The 24,270-nt window shown below is 32.8% G+C and overlaps 1 protein-coding gene across 3 annotated transcripts in view; it reads left to right on the forward strand.

The window, feature by feature from the left end:
* Positions 1-24,270, forward strand: part of LOC114349379 (serine/threonine-protein kinase Genghis Khan) — a 217,796-nt gene that overhangs the window by 101,591 nt on the left and 91,935 nt on the right. For 2 of the 3 annotated variants that reach the window (XM_050648108.1, XM_050648109.1), the window contains exons 12-16: positions 3,657-3,770; positions 3,848-3,997; positions 7,437-7,647; positions 11,216-11,390; positions 13,650-13,753. In XM_050648108.1, the coding sequence (XP_050504065.1) occupies positions 3,657-3,770; positions 3,848-3,997; positions 7,437-7,647; positions 11,216-11,390; positions 13,650-13,753 (754 nt within the window). The remainder of the gene's footprint in view (positions 1-3,656; positions 3,771-3,847; positions 3,998-7,436; positions 7,648-11,215; positions 11,391-13,649; positions 13,754-24,270) is intronic. The other variant, XM_050648111.1, reaches the window with a different exon arrangement.

Here is a 24,270-nt window from a genome sequence, read left to right on the forward strand (position 1 = left end):
CCTGGCATCGTCCTTTACAACACCTGATAGGTTTCAAAAATTCCTGAATTATATCCTGAAATCGACCTATTTTTCACCCACAGCCTGGGGTATGATTACAAACTTACTGATGTATCTGATCCTTGTAGTGAATTGAGTAGGCAACTTAAAATCGGTATTTCCGTACTTGTAACTAGTAACGTTTTAAAAATATCTTACACTTCCCTAGTAGTCGCAGCGGTATGACTTTCGAAAACGTCGAATTTGATCATAAGCGGGTGCATAAAACGATATCTTACACTGAGTATTTTATTTCTGCACATAATACCTACAAATTTAAAATAATCTCTCCCCTACTACTCGGCCATAACTCATATTCCTCAATTTACTGCTCGAATCACAATCATTTACAATTACTGCAGGATCGCAATCATTTACAATTACTGCAGGTCATAATTCATAATCCCTCCGCTACTGATCGGTCTAAAAAAATAACACTATTTGTAATAAACAAAAATGTAATATGCCGACAAGTTGAATTTGAGGGTAATACGATATTTTTATCGATCACGGTTTTAAGTAACATGAATAGTTTCTAATAATGTGTTTTTGTAAAGGCATAACTTTGATTATTAATTTCGTATAGCCGCTTGTTTAGTCTACCAAAAGTTATCAGAATTTAATGACAAAGACAACGCAGTTTTCACTCGGGGTGTTCGACTATGCCAATATTTTTATTTATCATAATAAATTGTACTTAGGTACCATCCGTATTTATTTCAGATATGTCCACCTTGCAAACAAAAACAAGTAAAAATAAACATCTGGCGGTGAGTCACGTGTCCCACGGCCCAAAAAAACTGTACGCCGATGACAAACGTTCCCAAGCTTGACCCGCGAACGAATGAACTGATAGTAGGATGCGCAGAACTGTCTACGCAGTTCGCCGGAGCAGGTTGTGTCTGGCTTAGGTTCAATTTGCGCCGGGCCATATTGCTGTGATATTAAGAATATATTATAAAGAGGAAGTTTATGTGTTAAATGGTCTCTAGCAGAGTACGTGTGTTCAATCACAAATTAAACCCTTAATTTGTAATCTCACATTAATCTTAACTGCATAGTTTTATTATGTATAATTGCAATAGATATCGACAATATAATTTAATTAAGAGTTTATTCAACTTCTTGCAGAATTGAATCAATCACTAAATTCTGTTGCAATAACTTCCTAATTCAAATTATATTTGTGTAAGCATCAAAGTACAAGGGTTTGGTTACTATGGAAAAAACAATACCCTTTTTGATGAATTGTAGAGTATTTTTGAGCATTATAAATTAGGGGTCATACTCTTGCGAATTGCAGTGTAATTAGAATATTTACCTCAGCAAGTAGTGCGCAAGTCATTGTTTGAAGTTACGTCGAGTCATCTTTGGCTTTTACAACTCTTCGTGAGTCTTTACCGCGTTTACTATTGTCTTCCATTGGTTCCGATCCTGTGGTACTATTTCCCATAGTATCACTTCCATCTTCTCTAGGTCTTCTCTGACTGCATCTTTCCATCTTTTTCTAAGCGGTCCTGCCGATCTTTTACCGCGTGGTCTTTCCCAAAACACATCGCTAATCAGTCTGTCGTCATCACTCCGTACCACGTGGCCTGCCCATCTTAGTCTATTGGCTTTTATGTATCTCGCGATGTTTCCATGTCCGAAGAGAGTCTCTAATTCATTGTTGTATCTGCTCCTCCATTCATTTGTCACACTGTCCCTGCAAGGACCATATATAACTCGCAGGTTTTTGCATTCCCATACTAATAATTTATTGATTTCTTTCTTTCTAAATGTCCATGTTTCACTTCCGTATGTCACTGCTGGTCGTATTATGGTTTTGTACATTTGGATTTTGGCATGCGTTGAGAGAAGCTTTGACCTCATTAGATGCTGAACGACAAAGAAAGATTTATTTCGTCGAGTGTATATATTTGATTAGCTGTCAAGAGTTCAAGAATTATTTCACATCGTCGATCGAGAAGTTCGGAAATAGGGCATTCGAATCATATTCGACAATATATTATATTCGAATTGTACATTTGGTCCTTCGAGCCGGATGACTTCTATTAGGATTTAAGCAGAGGACAAAAATGTTATATCGCTTTAATTTACCAAATATTTCCTTCCCTAGTATCTTTTAATCGCTTTTCTAACATCAGGTCATTCTAAAGACAATAAAAATACCACCTAACATAATATTTAATAGGATATCAGTTTAATTTGCTCACTACGAAAGAAAAAACACCTGGGATCGTAGAACCATTGATTAGGATAACATTGAATTCAATATGAAATCGTACATGTTCAGTTCTTCGACTTCTGAACTTGGATAAGGAGCAGAGAAGTTTGGTTGTATATTTTGTTAGTCCTCATTAAGGTAAATAAGATAGTAGGAAAAAACGTTATTTCTTCTTCCTCAATAGACTTTTAAATAATATTATTGAATTCGCCAGTTAGTCCTTACAACGTTCATACTTTTTTTTAATGAATTTGTTGTTGGCACGTTTTAAATCCCATTGTTCTTCTTCTTATTTTTCCTTTTGTATAGATGTGACTCTGTTCGTTTTTTTCAATGTGCCTCTAGTAATTCTTCTCACTAAACGTCTTCCTATTGGGAAACCGTCTCTCACTGTCATTACTACTCCTATTTGTTGTCATTCGGCTTATGTGGTCATTTCATTCTATTCTTCTGTTTCTTACCCAGTTATTAATGGTGTCCACCTTGCATCTCCGTCGTATATTTATACTTCTAGCTCTGTCCCATAGAGTCTTACCATCGATTTTTCGAAGGGTTTTTATCTCCGCTGTTTCGAGCAATCTTTTTGTCCTCTCTGTGTCGGGTCGTGTTTCTGCCGCGTATGTCATTATTAGTCTGATGACTGTTTTGTAAATTATGCCTTTCATTTCTTTTCCGATATTTTTATTTCTAAATAGTGTGTCATTCAGTCAACCTGCGGCTCTGTTTGCTCTGTTCACTTGATCTTCCACTTCTGTTTCGAGCCTTCCTTAGCTAGATAGTGTGATCACTTGTTCTATTATCTGACCCTCTAGCTCCAATTTATATATTATTGGAATTTTGTCTTTTTTGGGGAAATTAACATGTTAAATTTTCTGGCGATTATGTTAAACTGGTGCAGCATATGTTGTAAATCATCTTCATTTTGCGAGATTAGTATTGCATTGTCTACATAGCAGATTATTTTAAGTTGTTTTTCTCCCATTTGGTATCCTTTTTTAGTTCTTACTTTTTTTATTATTTCGTCCATGATCATGTTGAACAATAAAGGACTCAAGGAATCCCCTTCTTATCCCATTGCCGGCTTCAATTTAGTCAGTTAGTTTATCTTCTACTTTTACTGTTATGGTGTTTTTCTGGTAGATGTTTTAGATCGTTTTAATTATTCCTAGAGGTACCTCTCTTGAGTATGGATAACGTCCTTTAATGTGACCCTGCCAAATGCTTTCTTAAGGTCCACGAAACATAAAAATGCCGGTTTGTTGTATTCTAACGATTTCTCTTGAACTTGCCTCATTACAAATATAGCGTCAGTGCATGATCTTCCCGACCTAAATCTTTGTTGGGACAAAATAATTATTTTAGACGATTTAATGTATTATTTGCATTACAGGTCCAATACAATGAAAGTTTAACACAACAACAAGCCAGATATAACATGGAATTATCCTCTCTAAGAGATCAACTTCATGAAGCAGAAACCCATAGGGAGCTATTAGAAAGAGAAGTTAGTATATGTTTTTTATGTAAAATAATCATTTAACTTATTTTGTTTCTGTTTATGTATATCTTCTTTCGAATTAGGTACAAATACTTAAGGAAAAATTGGAAAAATCTAGATTAGAAGCATTGGCAGATTCTGAACAAGTCATAGCTGACTTAAAAAGCAGGCACGATAGGGAAAAACAAATTTTAGTCGAAGAAAACAAAAATTTATCTTCAAATGTAGACCTCGTGAGTTTTTATCGTTTCTTTGCTTGGGCCTCTGTTCCGGGCTTTCTATAACAGTCTAACTAACAATTCTTCACATAAAACTAACCTAATATGTAATAAGGTGAAAGGGTTTATAAACATTTGGTAAAGTATGTAATAAATTAATAGCTTGTTCATAGCACTTACCCCTTGTGTTTAAAATCATGCCAGTGTTTGTAGACATTCTTCAAAATCGGCACAATATACTAATGGTACTTATTCCTTCATACATTTCTTGATATTAATACGTTATATTTTACTTTCCAAAACACATACAAAAAATTAACATATCGCACAGTTTTCCGAAAAAACCTAATTTTAAATGATATTGCGTTTATCACTTAATACCAATACAATGTCATTGATTAATAAGTACATATTTAGGGGAATATTTATAATCAATGACAATGTATAAGAAAGTAAGTTATCAATTGAAGTAACACAGAAAACGACAATAAATATCGTTCCCATACCACCAGATTGACAACAGGTGGAATACTTTCTTTGGTTACAACCTCCCGAGATTTTCAAAAATTATAAATCAAACAGGATGCCGAGGAAATTAGGATTAGAGAATTTTAAATAATTCACAACTCATCTGCTCAGCGTGGTAAAAGTTCCAACAAGAAAGATTCCTTAATACTCCTACAAAAGAGTATATGAATTAAAAATGTATTAACATTTTCACTTTCTTTGCAACACGAAAATGCAGCAGTTGCATAATGCTCTTGTTAAATCGGAGAGTACAGGAAGAGTCTATACCGGTTTCGGAGGTATTTTCCCCTTCATCAGTAGTCCCATATCCTCTTCTCTCCTATTTCCCCAGGCATCACACTTTGGGCCCTTCCGTATTGCAAAGAAAGAAATGTCACGGATGAACTAGAGCCATCTACCAAAGGTGATGCCTGGGGAAATCGGAGAGAAGAGGATATGGGACTACTGATGAGGTGGAAAAGACCTCCGAAACCGGTATAGACTCTTTGTGCACTCTCCGATTTAACCAGAGCATTATGCAGCTGCTGCATTTTCGTGTTGCAAAGAAATTGAAAATGTTTATACATTTTTAATTGATTTACTCTTTTGTAGGAGTATTAAGGAATATTTCTTGTTAGAACTTTTACCACGCTGAGCAGATGAGTTGTGAATTATTTAAAATTCTCTCATCTTAATTTCCTCGGCATCCTGTATGATTTATAATTTTTGAAAATCTCGGGAGGTTGTAACCAAATAAAGTATTCCACCTGTTGTCAATCTGGTGGTATGGGAACGATATTTATTGTCGTTTTCTGTGCTACTTCGATTGATAACTTACTTTGTTTTTCGGTAGATGGCTCTAGTACATCCGTGACATTTCTTTCTTTGCAATACGGAAGGGCCCAAAGTATGATACGTGGAGAAATCGGAGAGAACAGGATATGGGACTACTGATGAGGGGGAAAAGACTTCCGAAACCGGTATAGACTCTTCTTGCACTCTCCGATTTAACCATCTCCGATTTTTACAATGTATAAGCTCTAACGAGGTAAAAGATGAACAAGTTTTTTAGTAGCTATCAGAAAAAACAAAAATATTAATGATTTTTTTATTTGAGTTTTCTTAAACTATACATACATATCGTTGGTTTGGAAGAAGAATATCTCTAACTCTAACCAACTCTAAATATTAAACTTTATTATGGAAAAAATTGTTAGAAGTTGCACTCATATAATTTCCGCCAGATGTCGACTTATGACAGTTTGACTTTGTCAAACCCATGCATTACATTTTGTGGAAGAGCGGCGCAATATAGTTGTGTTTCAGTTGTTGTGGAAGTTACCACGTGTTTTTTGGAGGACAGTGTTACAAGTTAAAAAAGAAACGTATTTTTTGGGATTTTGTGTTTAATATTTAATGCAATACAGTTACATTTCGTCTTAGGTAGATAAGTATTCCTTATAGTAGGATATGTACGTGTATATAGAATTATTATGAGCAATTCAGTAACATTTCGAACAAATTTTGGGAAAAACTGTTCCAAATGCTAATTACAGGTAGAAGGGTGAGAACAAGAAAGGTCTTTCAATTTATATTTAAATGATAATCATGAGCTCTTTAATATTGTAAAAGATTTTACCTCTTATTTTTTACCATACCAAAATTATAATGAAAACTAGCACATTAAAATTTTAAAACGTCGCTCCTGAAAATTAGAACTTTTCGACTTGTGACAGTGTTCTTCCAAACCAACGATATATCTAAAATTAATTTTAATTCTTATTTTAATAGCCAATAACATTCCGTTATATTTTGCACCGACTTCAGAAGAAATTACAGTAAAATAAATTTTCTCGCTATCACCAGAGACTTCAGAGAGAGTTATGGTCCAAATCAAACAATTAGTCGTGCACGTCATATATTTAATGACATCATAACCCACCCATACAAACTTGAGTGCAAACAAATTCAACACCCTCACATATTAGATTTTTCGCTACTGTCAAGTTTAGCAGGAAAGCGCTGTTGCCAAATAAAAAACATATTTACCACATCAGCTACCGACTATAATGTTCCTCTTTTTCTTTAAAGCGTGTGAAACAAACATAACTATCTGTACTCTAAATGTCAAACTCATATTGTCCTATAGAAGGTTATGTAAGATTTTTTATTTGTAGATGTGAAGTTGATTAAAATATAAACTGTCCTATAAAACTGTCTACACACTAAATTATGTTACTTTAGTTTCTCCATTTGATTTTGATTCAAATTGTTGGATATTTTAATTGAATTGTATTAGAACAATAACATATCTGTCCCCGATTATAATTTGAAAACAATATTTTGCCATTATATTTAACCCCTTTAATATTATGACAGACGTCAGTTACCATTTCCAAGCTCATCAAATGTAATAACGACGTCATATAAACTCGTCACTAACTCTAGCCAATGAAATGCTCGCATGTCGAAAAATCTGATTATTCCCTATATATTTTTTCAAATTTAGAATATGGCAACAAGGGGAAAATTACGTGCAACTCTTATTGTTTGACTTTTCCTTTATCTAATCTATTCCGGTATTCTACTCCACTGACGAGATTGTCATTTTCGTATTATTTTCCAATAGGGCTTTTCATCGATTGTCATTTGTTTCGAGCTTCTGTCATGTGTCACATAATATTAAGATAACTACGTCATACGTCTTCGGTTTGTATCATGGTGAATACCAATAACGTATGACGTAGATATATTAATTTTATGTGATACATGACAGAAGCTCGAAACAAATGACTGTGAATGGAAAGCCCTATTACTCAATATTTTCTATTGTACCTAACCTAACCTCATTATTATGTTTGAAAAGTCATCTTTACTTTGCTTTGTTCATTTGTGTATTTTATTTAGATGAAATGAGCTTCTAATTGTTGCATTTATAATTTTTTAGCTTACCGAATCGATGAATCGTCTACAAACTGAACGAAATAATCTGGAAACAGAATATGACCAGTTAAGAACCAAACAGGAAGCTTTAGGCCAATGGGAATCGCAGCTCTCTGAAATCATTCAGTGGGTGAGCGATGAAAAAGACGCACGAGCTTATTTACAAGCATTAGCTACCAAAATGACGGAAGAGTTGGACTATCTCAAACATACCGGTAATGGACACTTGAATATGTTGATCTGTATAACTATACAACATATACAGGGTGTTAGTAAGTAAGTGCGACAAACTTTAAGGAGTAATTATGCAAAAATAATGACAGTTTGCTCGATAAACGAATGTTAGAAAATGCTTCATCTAGGAGATACAGGGTGTTGAAATTTTTCTTACAAACTGACAATTGATTTATTGCTCTAAAACCGGTTGAAATTGGCACATGAAATTTTTTTTTCTTAAATTCCGGTCCTCGGTACCTAATAATACAATCTTTCATTTTGCGTTTAAACTTTTTAAAAATACTTATTTTTAAAGGATTAGTTTAGTTTTCTTAGGATTCGAAAAAAATGAATGCATTTAAAACACATTGGCGCAAAATTTTGCGCCTATGCCCTTAATTGTATGCTAAAAAACGTGCAATAACGATCTCTTAAAACCCACCAAATTTTATTTGCATATCTCGACCGGTTTCAAAGCAATAAATTGTCAGTTTGAAAAAAAATTCAACACCCTGTATTTCGAAAGCTAATCATTTGTGGATATAAATTTATATTCGCGGTGTGCAAGTACTTGTAGGAGATACGAGAAAGGACCGTGCGCGAATAGTAGAGAAATATTGCAACTTTCTAAAATAATTCATATATTGTCAATTGAAATTGTCAAATTGACGTACATTTCATACCTATTATCATTGAAGAAGAAAAATTATATATTGCTCCACAATATTGATATGATATGCAATTATTATATAAAGGTAAATTTAATTAGTTGTATTTTGCTTGCAGTACTGCATTTTAATAACTAATTTTATTTACTACATACAATTGTTTACTTTTTAATAACATAACCTGAATCTTACTTTTTCTTCTTATTATTTTTTTGGACTATGGCCTTGACAATTATCCAGTAACCAGGACTAATATAATTGGCCAATATAATTAAAAGTGCGAAGAAAGTTGCTGAGCGTAGAAACCAGGTGTCGCTTTGCCGAACTTGCACGGTCCCAATAGCAAACTGTCATTATTTGTTGACGCAGAATCACTTCCTGAAGTTTGTCGCAGTTATTTACCTTTATATGCTGTGTTCTTTTCTGAAGAATTTCATAAATGTACGCGTTTATTTAAATATAGACTGGGAGGTAGTGCCAAATTTTTACGGTGATTTTAGCACGGATTCCATGAATTTATTTTGGTAGATAGTACTTGTTTGATAATGAAAATGTCTGTCAGCTGGCGCGACTTTGGGGCTTTTAGGCAAGAAAAGATAAAATATGAAAGTAGATGAAAAAACCCTACAACTTATATGTCAAATATTTATCTCCGTTCGTTATATCCATAATGGCCTAGTGGTTAGAATACCTGGCTCCTGGCTTTTTCACCCAGGCGAGTCTGGTTCGATTCCCGGCGTCAGAAATCCTTTTCTGTTTAAAATTGACATTTTGATTTGAAAAATAATTGTTTTTATAATAATACTTTTTTATATTGTGTCGCATAAATAATAAAAACGTGGTATTATAAAAACAATTAATTTTCAAATCAAAATGTCAATTTGAAAAACAAAAAGAGTTCCGACGCCGGGAATCGAACCCGACTCGCCTGGGTGAAAGCCAAGAGTTAGGTATTCTAACCACTTGGCCATTATGGATGTAAGTCATGGAGATAAATATTTGACATATAAGTTGTAGGGTTTTTCCATCTACTTTCATATTTTATCTTTTCTTGCTTAAGAGGAAACAGTAGCGATCAACAGGTAGCGAAAACGCGTTCCAAGATTGCGGCTGTAATTTTGAATATTTTTTCGAGGTATTTGGCACACGTATTCATAATATAATAAAGAATGGCGGTACAGAGCCCAATTTGAAAAATATATTAATATGTGGAAATTACGCTGTAATTAAATTCAATATTAAAAAAACGAGCCTGTAAAAAAATACACTTTCTTCAAATAAACTTTTTTATCCGATCCCTAGATTTTGTGTCATTTTGGAACTACTAAAATTTTTTATTTCATTAGTAGTTCCAAAATGACACAAAATCTAGGCATCGGATAAAAAAGTTTATTTGAAGAAAGTGTATTTTTTTGTTCTTCTTAATGGCGGTACAGGCTCGTTTTTTTAATATTGTATTTAATTACAGAGTAATTTCCACATATTAACATATTTTTCAAATTGGGCTCTGTACCGCCATTCTTTATTATATTACGAATACGTGTGCCAAATATCTCGAAAAAATATTCAAAATTACAGCCGCATTCTTGGAACGCGTTTTATCACTTGTTAATAAGCTTTGGAACAACTGACTATATCAAAAAAAAATCAGCCATGCTAAAATGCTCCGGTCAAACTTGACGCTACCTCCCGGTCTAATACTTTTCATTTTAGACAAGGCGAAAACAGCGGGTTCGTTGGGAAAAATATTCCCATGAGATTTTTTTGCATAATCACATTCGTGAGACATCCCAGAATAAGGTTCAACAAGTCGCCCACGTGAAAAGTGGTCCAAATTTTTTTTTAACAATTTTCTTTAATCAAATTGCAAAAATCAATATTTTTTGGCCGGACAATTTTTTTTTAGATTTATTGGATTATTCTGGACAAAAAAGGTTTCTCATAATTTTTCTCGAAAGTTGATCGTTTTCGAGTTATAATTTAAAATTTGAAAAACGCGAAAATGGCCATTTTTAAGACTTAATAACTCAGTTAAAAATTATTATTATGAAAGTCAGAAAATGACTAAATCAAAGCCTAAAGCCCCCCTACTTGATCCTGAAGAAATTTGTGTCATTAATTTATTACTAAGTTTTTAAGTAATAACAATGAGCGGTTAGATCGTATTGACGCGGCTGTAAATGTGAGTGTGAGTAAGATGCACAGTTGGACTGCCGGAATGGCATCTCTCTCGCACTCAGCATTTACGGCCGCCTAACACTTGCATGGCGCTCATTGTTATTACTTAAAAATAACAGCTCAGTAATAAAATAATGACAAAAATTTCTTCAGGATCTTGTAGGGGAGACTTTAAGTTTTGATCTAGTGACTTTCTGACTTTCATAATAATAACTTTTAACCGAGTTATTAAGCTTTGAAAATCGCCATTTTTCGTTTTTTTTTTTTCAATTTTAAATTGCTTAAACTCGAAAACGATCAACTTCACAGAAAAATTATAAGAGACCTTTTTTGTCCAGAATGGTCCAAAAAACCTAAAAAAATATTGTCCGGGCCAAAAACATTGATTTTTGCAATTTAATTTAAAAAATGTTAAAAAATTGGACCCTTTTCACGTGGGCGACTTCCTGCACCTTATTCTGGGATGTCTCACGAATATGATTATGCAAAAAAATCTCATGGGAATATATTTCCCAACGAACCCGCCGTTTTCGTCTTGTCTATTTAGGTAATCCGGTTTTAATAGTTATCAAACACTGTACAGTGTTTAAATATATCTTTTTATTGTCGTTTGTTTTCTATTAGATAAAACAGATAAAATCTAGTATGATAAAATATTTACCAAGCATTTATAGTACATATTATATAAATTTAATTTCCTAAAATGACTCTTTTTGTTTAGGCGTTTCAAGTGTTGTCTCCGGTACTGACAAAAATTGGAGAAATAGAAGATCACAAAAATTAGATAAAATGGAGTTGTTGAATTTACAAAGCTCGCTGCAAAGCGAAATTCAAGCCAAGCAAGCGATTAGCGAAGATTTAAGCAAAACTAGGGAAGCATTACTTGCTGCTCAAAAGTAAGTTCTTTAAATCATATTTCAAGTAATTAATAAATTGTCAGGCTAAATAGGTCTTGAACCTAAGGCCAAGAAAAAAAAATTTCAAGTACTTTATTTCTTATTTCTGAGTTCTTAAGTTATTGTATTTTTTATACGATGCTTATTGGAGAACTTTCATTTAACTGGGCGATGATTATTTTAATTGTATAGTTAAAATAAGAAATGTACGTCGGCCTCGTATGAAAAGTGATTAAGTCCAAATTAACAAATTTTACAGGAGACGAAAAAAACTGATTTAAAGAATGCTTTTGACTTAAAACTTTAGCTTATTTGACACAGTTACTTAGAATAATGTCCATCAGCCTTCTCATAAAGATAGATCTATTTTTATATTATTACTTTAAAAATGGAGTTAGGCAACTTGAAATAAGGAAAAATTTTGGAGTTAGATACATTTAATAACAAAAATCGTGAAGAAATATGCGTAACTCCATAAAAAGGTCCATTTATTATATTTCGCTCCCCTACTGTTATGGCATTATAACAAGTTATTTTGATTCAAAACAAATTTTTGATCAAATTTTATAGTGTAGAGAACGTTAAAATACCGTTTTTTACATTCTCCTCCATTCCCAAAATACGTCATAATCGATTTGGCTGAAAATTTGCCCACAGATAGCCAAAACATAGGACTTTAAGTGGTTAGAAGGATTTGAATTATATTACAATACCAAAAAAGATACATGCAATATCATAGTCAAAATGTACACTAATCTACTGTAAGTACAATTAACTCGGAAAACTATCGACCTCACGACAAAAATTGTTAAAAAGAAATTGTAATAATTGTAAATACGATTTATTTGGAACAATTTCAGTTCTCCTTTAAAATCTCAAAAATCTCTTTTTCAAAAAAATGGTTCTCCTTTAAAATCAAGATGGCCGCTAACGTAACGGAGGAATTTATTCGCGATTTTAAATTTAGGCTACTATTGACCCCCCTAAAGATTAGAAAAATAAAATTTTGGGCAGCTCGGCATGCAAGGTAAAATGTTATCCCGACTGGACTAATATACTTTTGAGTCTGAGATTACTGTATGTAACTTTTTATGTATTATAATATAATTCAAATGCTTCTAAACCCTTAAAGTCCTATGTTTTGGCTCTCTGTGGGCAAATTTTCAGCCAAATCGATTATGATGTATTTTGGGAATGAAGGAAAATGTAAAAAACGGTATTTTAACGTTTTCTACATAAATTTGATAAAAAACATGTTTTGAATCAAAATAACTTATTATAATTTCTTATGACATTTGTGAGTCCAAAATATAATATTATTTTTCCCATTGATACTTTACGATAGAAAATGCAAGTTTGTTTAAATAAACACCAAATCACTGTAAAATCGCATAAAATAACATTTTGAGAAAAAAAAAGAAGAACATTTTTTGACCTTAAATATCTTATTTTTACGTCCCGCAGAAGCTATACACCAAGTTTCAGAAAAATCGGAGATCTAAAAGTTTTTGCCTGACTGATTTGACATGGAATGTACCATAACTTTATTGGGACCAAGTTTTTTATTAACACCTTCGAGGTTTCTAAAATTTGCAAACCAACAAATGCTGGAGCAAAGAAGGCTGGGGGAGATCGAAAAGTTTCAACTCACTTCTCGCCTGTCCAGCGCGGTAAAAGTCCATTTAGAATTTAGACTATATTATATTTTTCAGTTTTCAAAATTTCGGTAGTTATTCTCTTTCTGAATTTACATTGTGTAACTCTGATTTAATTTGTAAACGTGTAACTTTCTCTGTCTGACACGTGTTTTCTTCGTTGTCATGGTAACGCAGTATTTTTTTTATTCATTTGTATACACCGATGAGTGCGCTAATAACCAGCAAAATAACGCAAAAAATGGAAAACATCGTAGATTGTGAAATAAAAAGAGATGAAACTATTAGAGGTGGAAATTATCGATATAAACGTATAAACATTACATAGTTTCCCACCTTTAGACATTTTATAAAATTCTCCTGTCACAGTGACAGTTGTCATACTCCTCCAACACGTCTAAAGGTGGGAACGTATGTAATGTTAATTTATACGTTTATATCGAGAATTTCCACCTCTACTAGTTTCATCTCTTTTACTTCACAATGTATAATGGTTTCCATCTTTTGCGTAATTTTGCCGGTTATTGGCGCGCTCATCCCTCTATACAAACATTTTTGTTTTTATTTATTTTTTCAAACTTTGTTTGTTTGTTTACTTTTTCAGAGAATTAAGAGAATTTAGACAACGAAACGAGGCCTTAAACCTAGATCTAAAACGAAAAGAAAAACAACTTAAAGAATATCAAAATCGCGTGGATTCTGAAGGATGTAAGTATTCTAAATTTATTATTTTGATTAGTTTCTTTTAATTTGTTTGATTTTAGTTCGTTTATTTTTATTTGTTTTCACAACAACACACACTTAAAATCAAGCATTTTAAATTAGATTTTGAGCATTGTAGCCAGAAAATTGGTCATTTTTACTATTTTGTATTGTCACTTCGTAAACATAATAATTCATATCGGTATAATAACCGCAAAACCACTAATGTAGTGGAAAAGAAATGAACACAGTGTTTAATGCGAAGTTAAAAATATAGTGTCTCAAAACAAAAGAATGGAAGGATCACAATAGGAAAATAGAACACAGAAGGGTAGTGAGGGTGACATTTGTATTATAGGTTTGTTCCAACTCGATACAAAACCATGCAGTAACCGTTCAGCGCATGATCACTACATTATATGCGTTCCAACTAGATTTTTACGATGTACAGAATGATCCAAAATACGTTCCAACTAGAAAATTGGGGTTTCCGGAACCGTTCATTTTCAGTCAAATCTATTCATGAATTTTTGAAGTTGCTGTAAATATCGAAGTTTTAACTAATTTTAGATTACGACAACGGCTTTTATTAATTTTATAAAATTAGTGGTATCGAATGCGATAGTGACTTCACCAATGACGAGTGTTACAAGAGTTTCGACTGGTATCCAATTCCAAAACTAATCAGAACTGGACAGGCGCACTTCATCGTTCATGTACTAACACACGCGTGATTCAAGAACGCTACAAATCAAGTTGGAACAAACCTTATATCGTCAGTGATGTATTAGTGCAAAATTAAACACAATTTTTCGTTTTGAAGTATACATACATATACAGGGTGTCCAGAAACTCTACCGACAAACGAAGACAGAAGATTCTTCAGATAATTTTAAGACAGTTTAACCCAATTCACTTAGTCCGAGAGAGCTAGAGCTCTTTGAAGATGACGTCTTGTAATGAGTTTTTCTTAAATACCTCCAGAACGCTTCTGTTTAGAAAAACAAAAATTGGTACGCGTCTTTATCTTCCAGAGATAAATCTATTCCATTCATTGCGAATTTTTAGTACCGATTATAGGCGTCCGTTTAGGGTAGGGTAACGGTTATTTTATCGCATAACTTTTTTGTCTTTAATTTTTAAGCATTTTTGACTCTGAATTATTAAACTGGGAGGTATTCTAGTACTAAAAGGTATTCTTGCTTTAAGTCGATAGGATACACCGTTTTCTAGAAAAGTGGATTTGAACATTTTTCGTTCTTTGAATTACAAAAAAAAATTCAAAATAAACCTATTTAGAAAGACGAAAACTGGTACATTTATTTATATTCCTGAGATAAATCGATTTCATTTATTGCGAATTTCTAGTACGGGTCATAGGCTTTCGTTTTGGGTAGGTCAACAGTTATTTTATATCATAACTTTTTTGTCTTTAATTTTTAAGCATTTTTGACACTAGATTATTAAATTATGAAGAATTCGAGTACTAAAAGTTACTCTTGCTTTAAGTTAGTAAAATACATCGTTTTCCGGAAAAGTTTTTTCAATTTTTTTTTTCAAATTCCAAAAACGAAAAACTTTCAAATCGATTTTTCTATAAAACGGTGTATCCTACCGACTTAAAGCAAGAGTACCTTTTAGTACTAGAATACCTTACAATTTAATAATCCAGTATCAAAAATGCTTAAAAGTTAAAGACAAAAAAGTTATGCGATAAAATAACCGTTGTCCCACCCAAAACGGACGCCTATGACAGATCCTAAAAATTCACAACGGATGGAATCGATTCATTTCTGGAAAGTAAATATGCATACCAATTTTCGTTTTTCTAAATAGAAGCGTTCTGTAGGTATTAAAGAAAAACTAATTACATGACGCCATCTTCAAAGAGCTCTAGCTCCCTTAGGAAGCATATTCGGACTAGGTGAATTGGGTTAAATTGTCTTAAAATTATCTCCTGTCTTCGTTTGTCGGTAGAGTTTCTGGACACCCTGTATATGTATTGAAATATACAGGGTGGACCAAAGAAAACAGTCCACCTCGATATTTGGCAGTAGTTATTGGATTTTAAGGAAATGCTGAAACAGGTCGATTTTTGATCTCAGGGGGACACATTTTTACGGTAGATACATCTGTCATTTGTCAACCCCCTCCCTTCCACTTCCCCCGCCCCTTATTTTTAAGTGGGGAATAGGGGTCGTGTGCTAACTCATTTGAAAGGTTATTCAATTCTCTATTCAGTAATATTAACATTGACCTAATTATTTATACAGGGTGTCCAAAAAAAATTTTTTGAATTAAATTAATTGACAAAAAGAAGAATGTATGTAATTTATTTAATTCAAAATACATTCCACTGCTGTTACAAAACAGAAAAAATATTTTTTGATAAATAAACATTGCTTTCCGCTAAATTTCAATGTTTAAGCTGCCACCCATCTGCTTCTTTGTAGGTTGAATATTAAATTTAAGCAACAAACAATGTTTATTTATCAAATAAACATTTTTTTTTCTGTTTTCTGTCGGCAGTAGAATGTATTTTGAGTTAAATAAATTACATACACTCTTTTTGTGTCAATTAATTTAATTCAAAATCATTTTTCTTGAACTGTATACTTAATTATGTCAATGTTAATATTACTGAATAGAGAATTAAATAACCTTTCAAATGAGCTAGCACACGACCCCTATTCCCTATTTTAAAATAAGGAGAGGGGAAGTGGAAGGGAGGGGGTTGACGAATGACATGTAAATACTGTAAAAATGTGTCCCCCTTAGATCAAAAATCGACCTGTTTCTTCATTTCCATAAAATCTAATAAATACTGCCAAATATCGAGGTGGACTGTTTTCTTTGGCCCACCCAGTATACACATGCATTGGATTGTTGAATTTTTGTATTGATTGCAATTTTAAAAAAAGATTGGTTTTGAAAAAATGCAAAATAACCAAGCCGTGCTGAAAATGCAAAGGCATTGTTTGAAGAAACTGAAGTGACTATTAAAAATTCTTTATAAATGATGTAAATTAAAATCAAAATTAATAATAGTGATAAAAATTGTTAGTATATGAGAGCAAAGAAATTATTAGAGTTGGAGGGATGGGAGGAGCAGGAATGGTTTGGGACATAGAATTGCATGGAGAAAACCTAGGATGAGTGGGAGGAAATTAAAATACCTTGACTCCTACGGAAAATGGGACACTAGATCGAGAAATCGCCCACAGGATACAGGCTGGTTAGTTTTTAACTGGAATGAGAGGGCTGCTCTGTGATCGAAAAATAGGGGAAGAACTGAAAGGAAAGATCTACGAGAGTGTTGTTAGACCTGCTTTGGTCTATCGCGGTGATGTGTGGCCTGTAAAGAAGATCCAGGAAAAGAAGATGGAGGTAATGAAAATGTTACGGTGAATGTTGGGTAAGCCTAGAAGAGACAAGATCAGGGACGACTTGATTAGGGACAGATCTGGGGTGACTGCAGTCTCGGAAAAGATTCAAAGACAGAGGCTGCAATGGTTTGGTCACATCAGACGTAGAAATGCAAACTATGTGGGACGAAGGATAGAGTTGTTAGAAGTTAATGGAAAAAGAGGAAGAGGAAAACTGAGGGGAAGATAGAAGGACCGCGTGGCAAAGAGAAACGTTTAGGCGAAGAAGACACAACTGTGACAATATGAAGGAGGCAGATAAAACAATTCTTAGTAGATTTGTTTTTGTATTACCAAGTAACAAAACAAAATAATTTAAGTTGCGTTTTGAGAATGATTTCCGAAGTGCTAAACGACAAAATAGACCTATTTTAAACTAAAATTATGGTTAATTCCGGTTAACAGTAGTCATCATCATCATCAACCCGTGCGCGTCCACTGCTGGATATAGGTCTCCATCAGCTCTTTCCATCTGTCTCTGTTTTGTGCGGCTTGCATCCAGTTACCGATAACCCACTTCAAATCGTCGGCCCATCTGGTCGGTGGGCGTCCTCTGCTCCGTAGTGCTTCTTCTCGTGACCTCCACTCGACAATACGTTTTGTCCATCGGTTGTCTGACAATCTGGCGACGTGTCCTGCCCAATTCTACTTTAGGATTCGGTCCCTTAGGGAGACATCCAACATCTGGCGCTCCATAACCCTCTGAGTTAACAATAGTAAGCAATTTAAATTTTACAAGAAAATAGCTTCAGAACAATGCATACGAGAGGTTAAAATATCTGCCACCACGGTATACAAGTCGGTTTTACAGCCTGACAAAAATATTTCTTTCTCAATATGTACTGCTATATATTTTTCCCGACAAACATATTTCTTTATTAAATACGCCTCTGTACTATATTCCTTCGCAGTGTTTACTCATCGACAAACAATTTGAGTGTTGTTATAATTCTATATATGGCAATGCTAGGTCTGTATGAGATCGCACAAACTATTTCAGAAAATTACTACACATGAATGCTAAAAACATTTATTCAGCTTTGTTCCATATGGCAACACTGAGATCACAATCATTATAAATGCACCTCAAATAATAATTTTATGTATTTTACAACATTATTACTAAAGTTCCATCTGTTTGCTTGATATTTATTACGAAATTACGCGAAAAAATTATAACTTAACCAAATAATATTATTTACAATTGAATGTCCATTTTGAACGTAACCACAAAAATTCGCTATTTACAAACGTCTCTTGCCAACGTGTAAATTCATAATAAACAACTAGATTAGAAAACACGTGTTCCGACAATCTTATAGGGCTTTTCATCGATTGTCATTTGTTTCGAGCATCTGTCATAAGTTGTATAATCTGTGTATAATATAAATATACACGAATTATACGACATATGACAGAAGCTCGAAACAAATGACTGTGAATGAAAAGGCCTATTGAACCGGCCTACAGAACCATCTGTGTTACAAAAGACAAATTTTATACACTAGGAATATTTTTATAGGCACCCCATTCGCGTTGCCATATGTCAACGCTGTTCTAAAAATGGATAATTTGATTTGTATGTTCCTGTATTATTTAAGTAAAAATGATCAGTTTAATAAAACATAATGGCTACAGTGTATATTAGCACTCCCAGTTGGGTGGTAATTATTTGTATATATTTAGTCAATTCTTGGCTGAAACATCTGCCCTTGGTGATTGGAATTACTTCATGCTTCTGGGGAATAATGTTACTCTACATGCGGCTATATGGTTGAAAAAGTGAAAGTAACTGTCCTTATTTTTTGGTGGCATTTCAGAACTGTTTTTCGTAACATAAAAAACTTCAAAGATCAAGTGTAAATAATGTGTGACATGTGTTGTATATATTTTTATATATAATAAATATATATGATAGGGCGGTCAACGATTCTCTCATATATTTAACAAATCTAAAAAATGTTGGGGTTCGCTTTACTGTATTATAGTCTCATATATACAGTCACTTTTTTTATATCGGCGCGCGCCGGTCATTTACGATTGTGTTTTATTGTGTCGGTTGCTCTTCCCCAGGCAACTTAAAAAACAGTTTTTTATAGCGCACCGAAAGAAAAATAACCTTCATCTCCACTCCATCTCGATAAAATTTGGCCGTTCGCAGAACGCAGACTTTATTGATTAAATATAATTTTCTTTTAAAATAATTGTTATTTGAAGAAAATATACAGTTGAGTCCATGATTCTTTACCCGTGAGTCATCATTTAAAGCATACGAAATAAGTCGGAAATTTACTCCATGCAACAGCAAGTGACAGAAAGTGGCTACTCCTCCGATCACGGAATATATTATAAAATTTGACGTTATCAAATAAAAAATGTCAGTTTTGCTTTAAAATTGTGGTGCAGAATTACAGCTTTGTAGCTTAATAAATTATTTTAATATTATTAGTGATTAATAAATAAATAAACAATTTATAAAAAAACTCACTAAAATAGTTTCTTTTTCTCATTTTTTTCCGAAAACTTAAACAAAACCATTCCTTAACTGTGTGAATGAGGTTAACTTTGTATGTAAATTAATAGCAAAATAAAATATACATACCATAAAATTTCAAACTCCAATATAAAATTAATTTTGAAAACAACTGTTTGAAAAAACAGCAAAATTCTAACAAACTGTAAACAAACCAGAAATGTCACAAATTCTACTTAAAATCTGGAAACGTCTCCAAGCGTCTTTTGTGTACCTATCTCTTTTCGATGACTGAGTCTAGAGCGTTCATTAAAAGAACATGTGTCTTTACTTAACAGGCGGTAGCTGGTTTGTCTTTAGTTTCATGCTTGGAAGACAAGGATAATAGATAAAAATTATGTGTTTTATTTCTACAGGTATTAATGACGCACGGGTAAAGAACCCTGGACTCAACTGTAAGTCTTTCTGTAGTAAATAAATAACGCCAAAATAATTTCTTAATTCTTACAAAGAAACTCGTATTATGGATAGGAGCCGCTGCAGCTCTAAACATTTATAACGAACTTTGACCCCTTTTTCCAAACCCGAAATAAGGGGTTAAAAAATGTTTTATGCATATATTTATATTAGAATATGAAAATATAAGTCTTTAGGAAGAGATTTGATCCAGGATTAACTCTACGATTTATTTTTAAAGTTATAGCTTTCGACATTTGACCTCTCGGGATAAACAATTTATAATATGTAAGCAACAAATTAACCGATCGGGTTCTACAAATTTTTCTTATGTTTGTAATTGAAAGATCTTCATTTTAAAGCCTTAAAGAATAAAAAAGTTATTTTTACAATAAATAATGCAATTGAAAATAACGATTGCTTATTCTTAAATAAAAACATATAGCACAGTTATAAAAATTTCATTGAATTCGAAGTTTTATGTTTGATTTAAAAATAATGTATATTTTTGTTTTATAAATAACGAATAAAATATCCTGATAGTAGAAGGTAAAATGAGGATGGGAGGCTGCTTCTCTATAAAATCACCGGGTCACTTGAAAAGTTCCAGCACACCACTGCATAAGAATTGCAAATTTTCCAACTTAAAAACGTTCTAAAGAAATAGGCACTAGCATAGCCACCTTTACTTAACAAGCCATGAAAAGAAAAAGGCAACGTCGCAATTGATGACGTCCGTAGTCTGACTTTCGGACTACCACTTTCGAAACTACGATTTTAAAGTACAAATTCTGGTAAAATTTATAGTATTTTTTGAGTCGAACAAGAAAATATTATTAATTAGAAGTTTGTACAAAATAATATTAAAAGTAATTCCTTGTAAGTAACGTTTATTATACAAAAAAAAAAAACAATAACAAGAATATAAACAGGATTCATTTTTTCGAATCCTAAGAAAACTAATAATTATTTTTCAAAAATTTAAACGCAGAGTGAAAGATTACGTTAGGACCGAGGGCCCAAAGTCCCTGAAAACTTCTATGTTTATTTTAATAAGTTACAGGGGTGAAAAACTAAGAAAATTTAGTGTGATTTTTAGTTTCAAATATGTCATTAAAAAAAACTTTTTATTCATTCTAAGGGACTTTTGGCCCTCGGTAATAAAGTAAACTTTTATTCTGCGTTTAAATTTTTCAAAAATACTTATTAGTTTTCTCAGAATTCGAAAAAGATGATTACATTTAAAATACAGGCGTCAAAATTTTTCATTTTGTTCCTTTCCCCTTAAAGTTATTTAGAATTTAGTTATTTAGCTGTCGTACTTATTTAGAAACACCCTGAATTGATAAAGAACAAATCTAGTTGTTAAACATAAGCGAATTAATCAAAAAAACAGAATGTTAAGAAAACCGGAGTCTATAGTTGGGTTTTAATTTCAGTATTTTATGAATGCCCGGTACACCATAAAAATTTAACTGGTTAGCAACAATATTATTACAGCGGTATTGTTAAAGAATTAGGCCATAACATATTAAAAAATCACTTAAATCTGCCAACAGGTTTAGGAAATATAAGACATTAAAAATGACAAAATTTTTAAGTGGACGGATTTCTATATGCACGCAAGTTTATATAAAAATATATTATATTGAACTAAAATCATCTTAATAACATACCTTTTAATGTTTTTTATAATTTGGAGCACGAAATATTGTAAAATATTTCAGTTTCTCTGTAAATACAGTGAAAATTATTTAAAAACAAATGAGAACTGTCAGAATTAATCGGTCTACCAATAGATGTTGCCAAGTTTCAACTTCATGGCTTGTTAAGTAAAGGTGGCTATGGCACTAGGCAACCACAATTAGATGTTACATTTTAGTAGAAGTTATTCCTGACATCGTTCTTTACAACGCCTGATAGGTTTCAAAAATTCCTGAATTGTAACACGTTTTTTCACCCACAGCCTGGACTAATTATGTACTGGCAATAATGCAAAATGAAAACAAAAAATGTGCCACCTAATACAACAAATTACCAACACAACTATTAGCCCGGGAGGCAGTGTCAAATTTAACCGGAGCATTTGAGCATGGCTGTTTTCTTTTTATTTAGTTAGGTGTTTCAAAGCTTATTAACAAATGATGTGTCAGCTGGCCCAAAACCGGGGATTTTAGCCAATAAAAGGTAAAATGTGAAACTTGATGGAAAAACGCTACAACTTATATGTCAAATATTTATCACCGTGACTTACGTGTATAATAGCCAAGAATACCTAGCTACTGGCTGTCACCCAGACGATTCGGGTTCAAATCATGGCCCTGAAAATCTGTTTTGTTTTTAAAATTGACATTTTGATTTGAAAAATAATTATTTTTTGATAATACCACGTTTTTATTATTTATACGACACAATATAAAAAAGTCTGTATGTCTTTTATAGAATCGCAAACTTTGCATTTGATCATATATATTCAGCTGACGCTTTTTTCTTACAATCTAAAATTCATAAATTCATGATTTATACTTTTTAATCTTTGCCAAACTACATAGTTCAAGAATATTTTTTATTATTAACTAGCTGACCCGGCAAACTTCGTACCGACTTAGAACTAAAAAGTAATGTTTAAAAGTTAAATACCTAAAAATTACCAGAAAGCCAAAAAATACTCAAAAATATTGCGTATACTTTTTTTCTAATAAACAATATTGTTTTTGTGCTGTCTGCGTAAATAATGATTACTTAGATTGGTCGTATTAACTCAGAAACCTTCCCGGGTTCATGTACATGTACCTACAACAACTTTGCTTGAGGTCATTATACAGTGCGTAAATCGTTCAGCTGGACATAGGGAACATACATTGTATATATTTAGATACATAGATACATACACTGTATTATATTAAGATAATTGTGGCAACTTCGCTCTCTCAATGACAATATAGTTGTTAGCATTAAGGGGCATTACATAGAGGTATATATTAACATAGAGTGAGCCTACCTTCCGCGCTTCCTGACGACAAGATCTCATGGACTGGTTTGCGGCATCTCTTTCTAACACATTGTATCGAGAAACTAAGATGACATTAAGTGTGAATATAGGTACGGAAGGGGAGGACAACTGTCGCAGCTTTACTATGCGTAAGAGTGAAACAGCACTAATCCAAATAAAAAAGATGGTGTCGTCACTTCGCTCTGAATGACACTCTCTCTATGCTAATATATAACTCTATGGGGCATTAACCTCAAAATTGACAATTAATTTCGGGTGTCACAACTAAACGTCAAAACATGACATTGTAGTAGAACTATTTTGACCTAATATTGTTTTAAAAATTAAAGTAAAATTATTAATTCATCAGTCATAATCTTTGTTTTTGATTTATTTATGGACTGCCTTGTATTTAAAATCACTCATTTTATTCGTTCTAACAGCTCTATTGCACCAAAAACTCGTACTCGAACAGAAGTTTCAACTAACACAGGTTAGCGCAGTTGCCACAATGATCTCAATGTATATTCCCTATGTCCAGCAGAACGATTTACGTACTGTATGATCAAATGCACAGTTTACGATTCGATAAGGGGCATACAGACAAACATTCATTTTTATATATTATAGAGAAAAGGGAAATATTTAGATTAATAAGGGGTTGGTGATAGAAAAGTGAAAAATTAGGGTCAAAAAAACATAAAAAAGGACGTGGGGGGGGGGCAACCCCCTTTTTCACTTAGATTGATCGTACTAACTAAAGAATCTTTAGGGGATTATGTACAACAACTTTGTTTATTAAGGAGGTCAATCATAATAATATTATGATATTATGATCAAATGCATAGTTTACGATTTTATAAAAGACACACAGACTTTTTTATATACTTTTGTATAAATAATAAAAACGTAGTATATATTATCAAAAAATACTTATTTTTCAAATCAAAATGTCAATTTTAAAAACAAAAAAGATTTTCAGGGCCAGGATTTGAACCCGAGTCGTCTGGGTGAAAGCCAGTAGCTAGGTATTCTTGGCTATTATACACGTAAGTCACGGAGATAAATATTTGACTTTGACAAGTTGTAGCGTTTTTCCATCAAGTTTCACATTTTACCTTTTCTTGCCTAAAATCCCCGGTTTTGGGCCAGCTGACACATCTTTTGTTAATAAGCT

This window comes from Diabrotica virgifera, chromosome 4, assembly GCF_917563875.1.
Source record: "Diabrotica virgifera virgifera chromosome 4, PGI_DIABVI_V3a".
NCBI lineage: Eukaryota > Metazoa > Arthropoda > Insecta > Coleoptera > Chrysomelidae > Diabrotica > Diabrotica virgifera.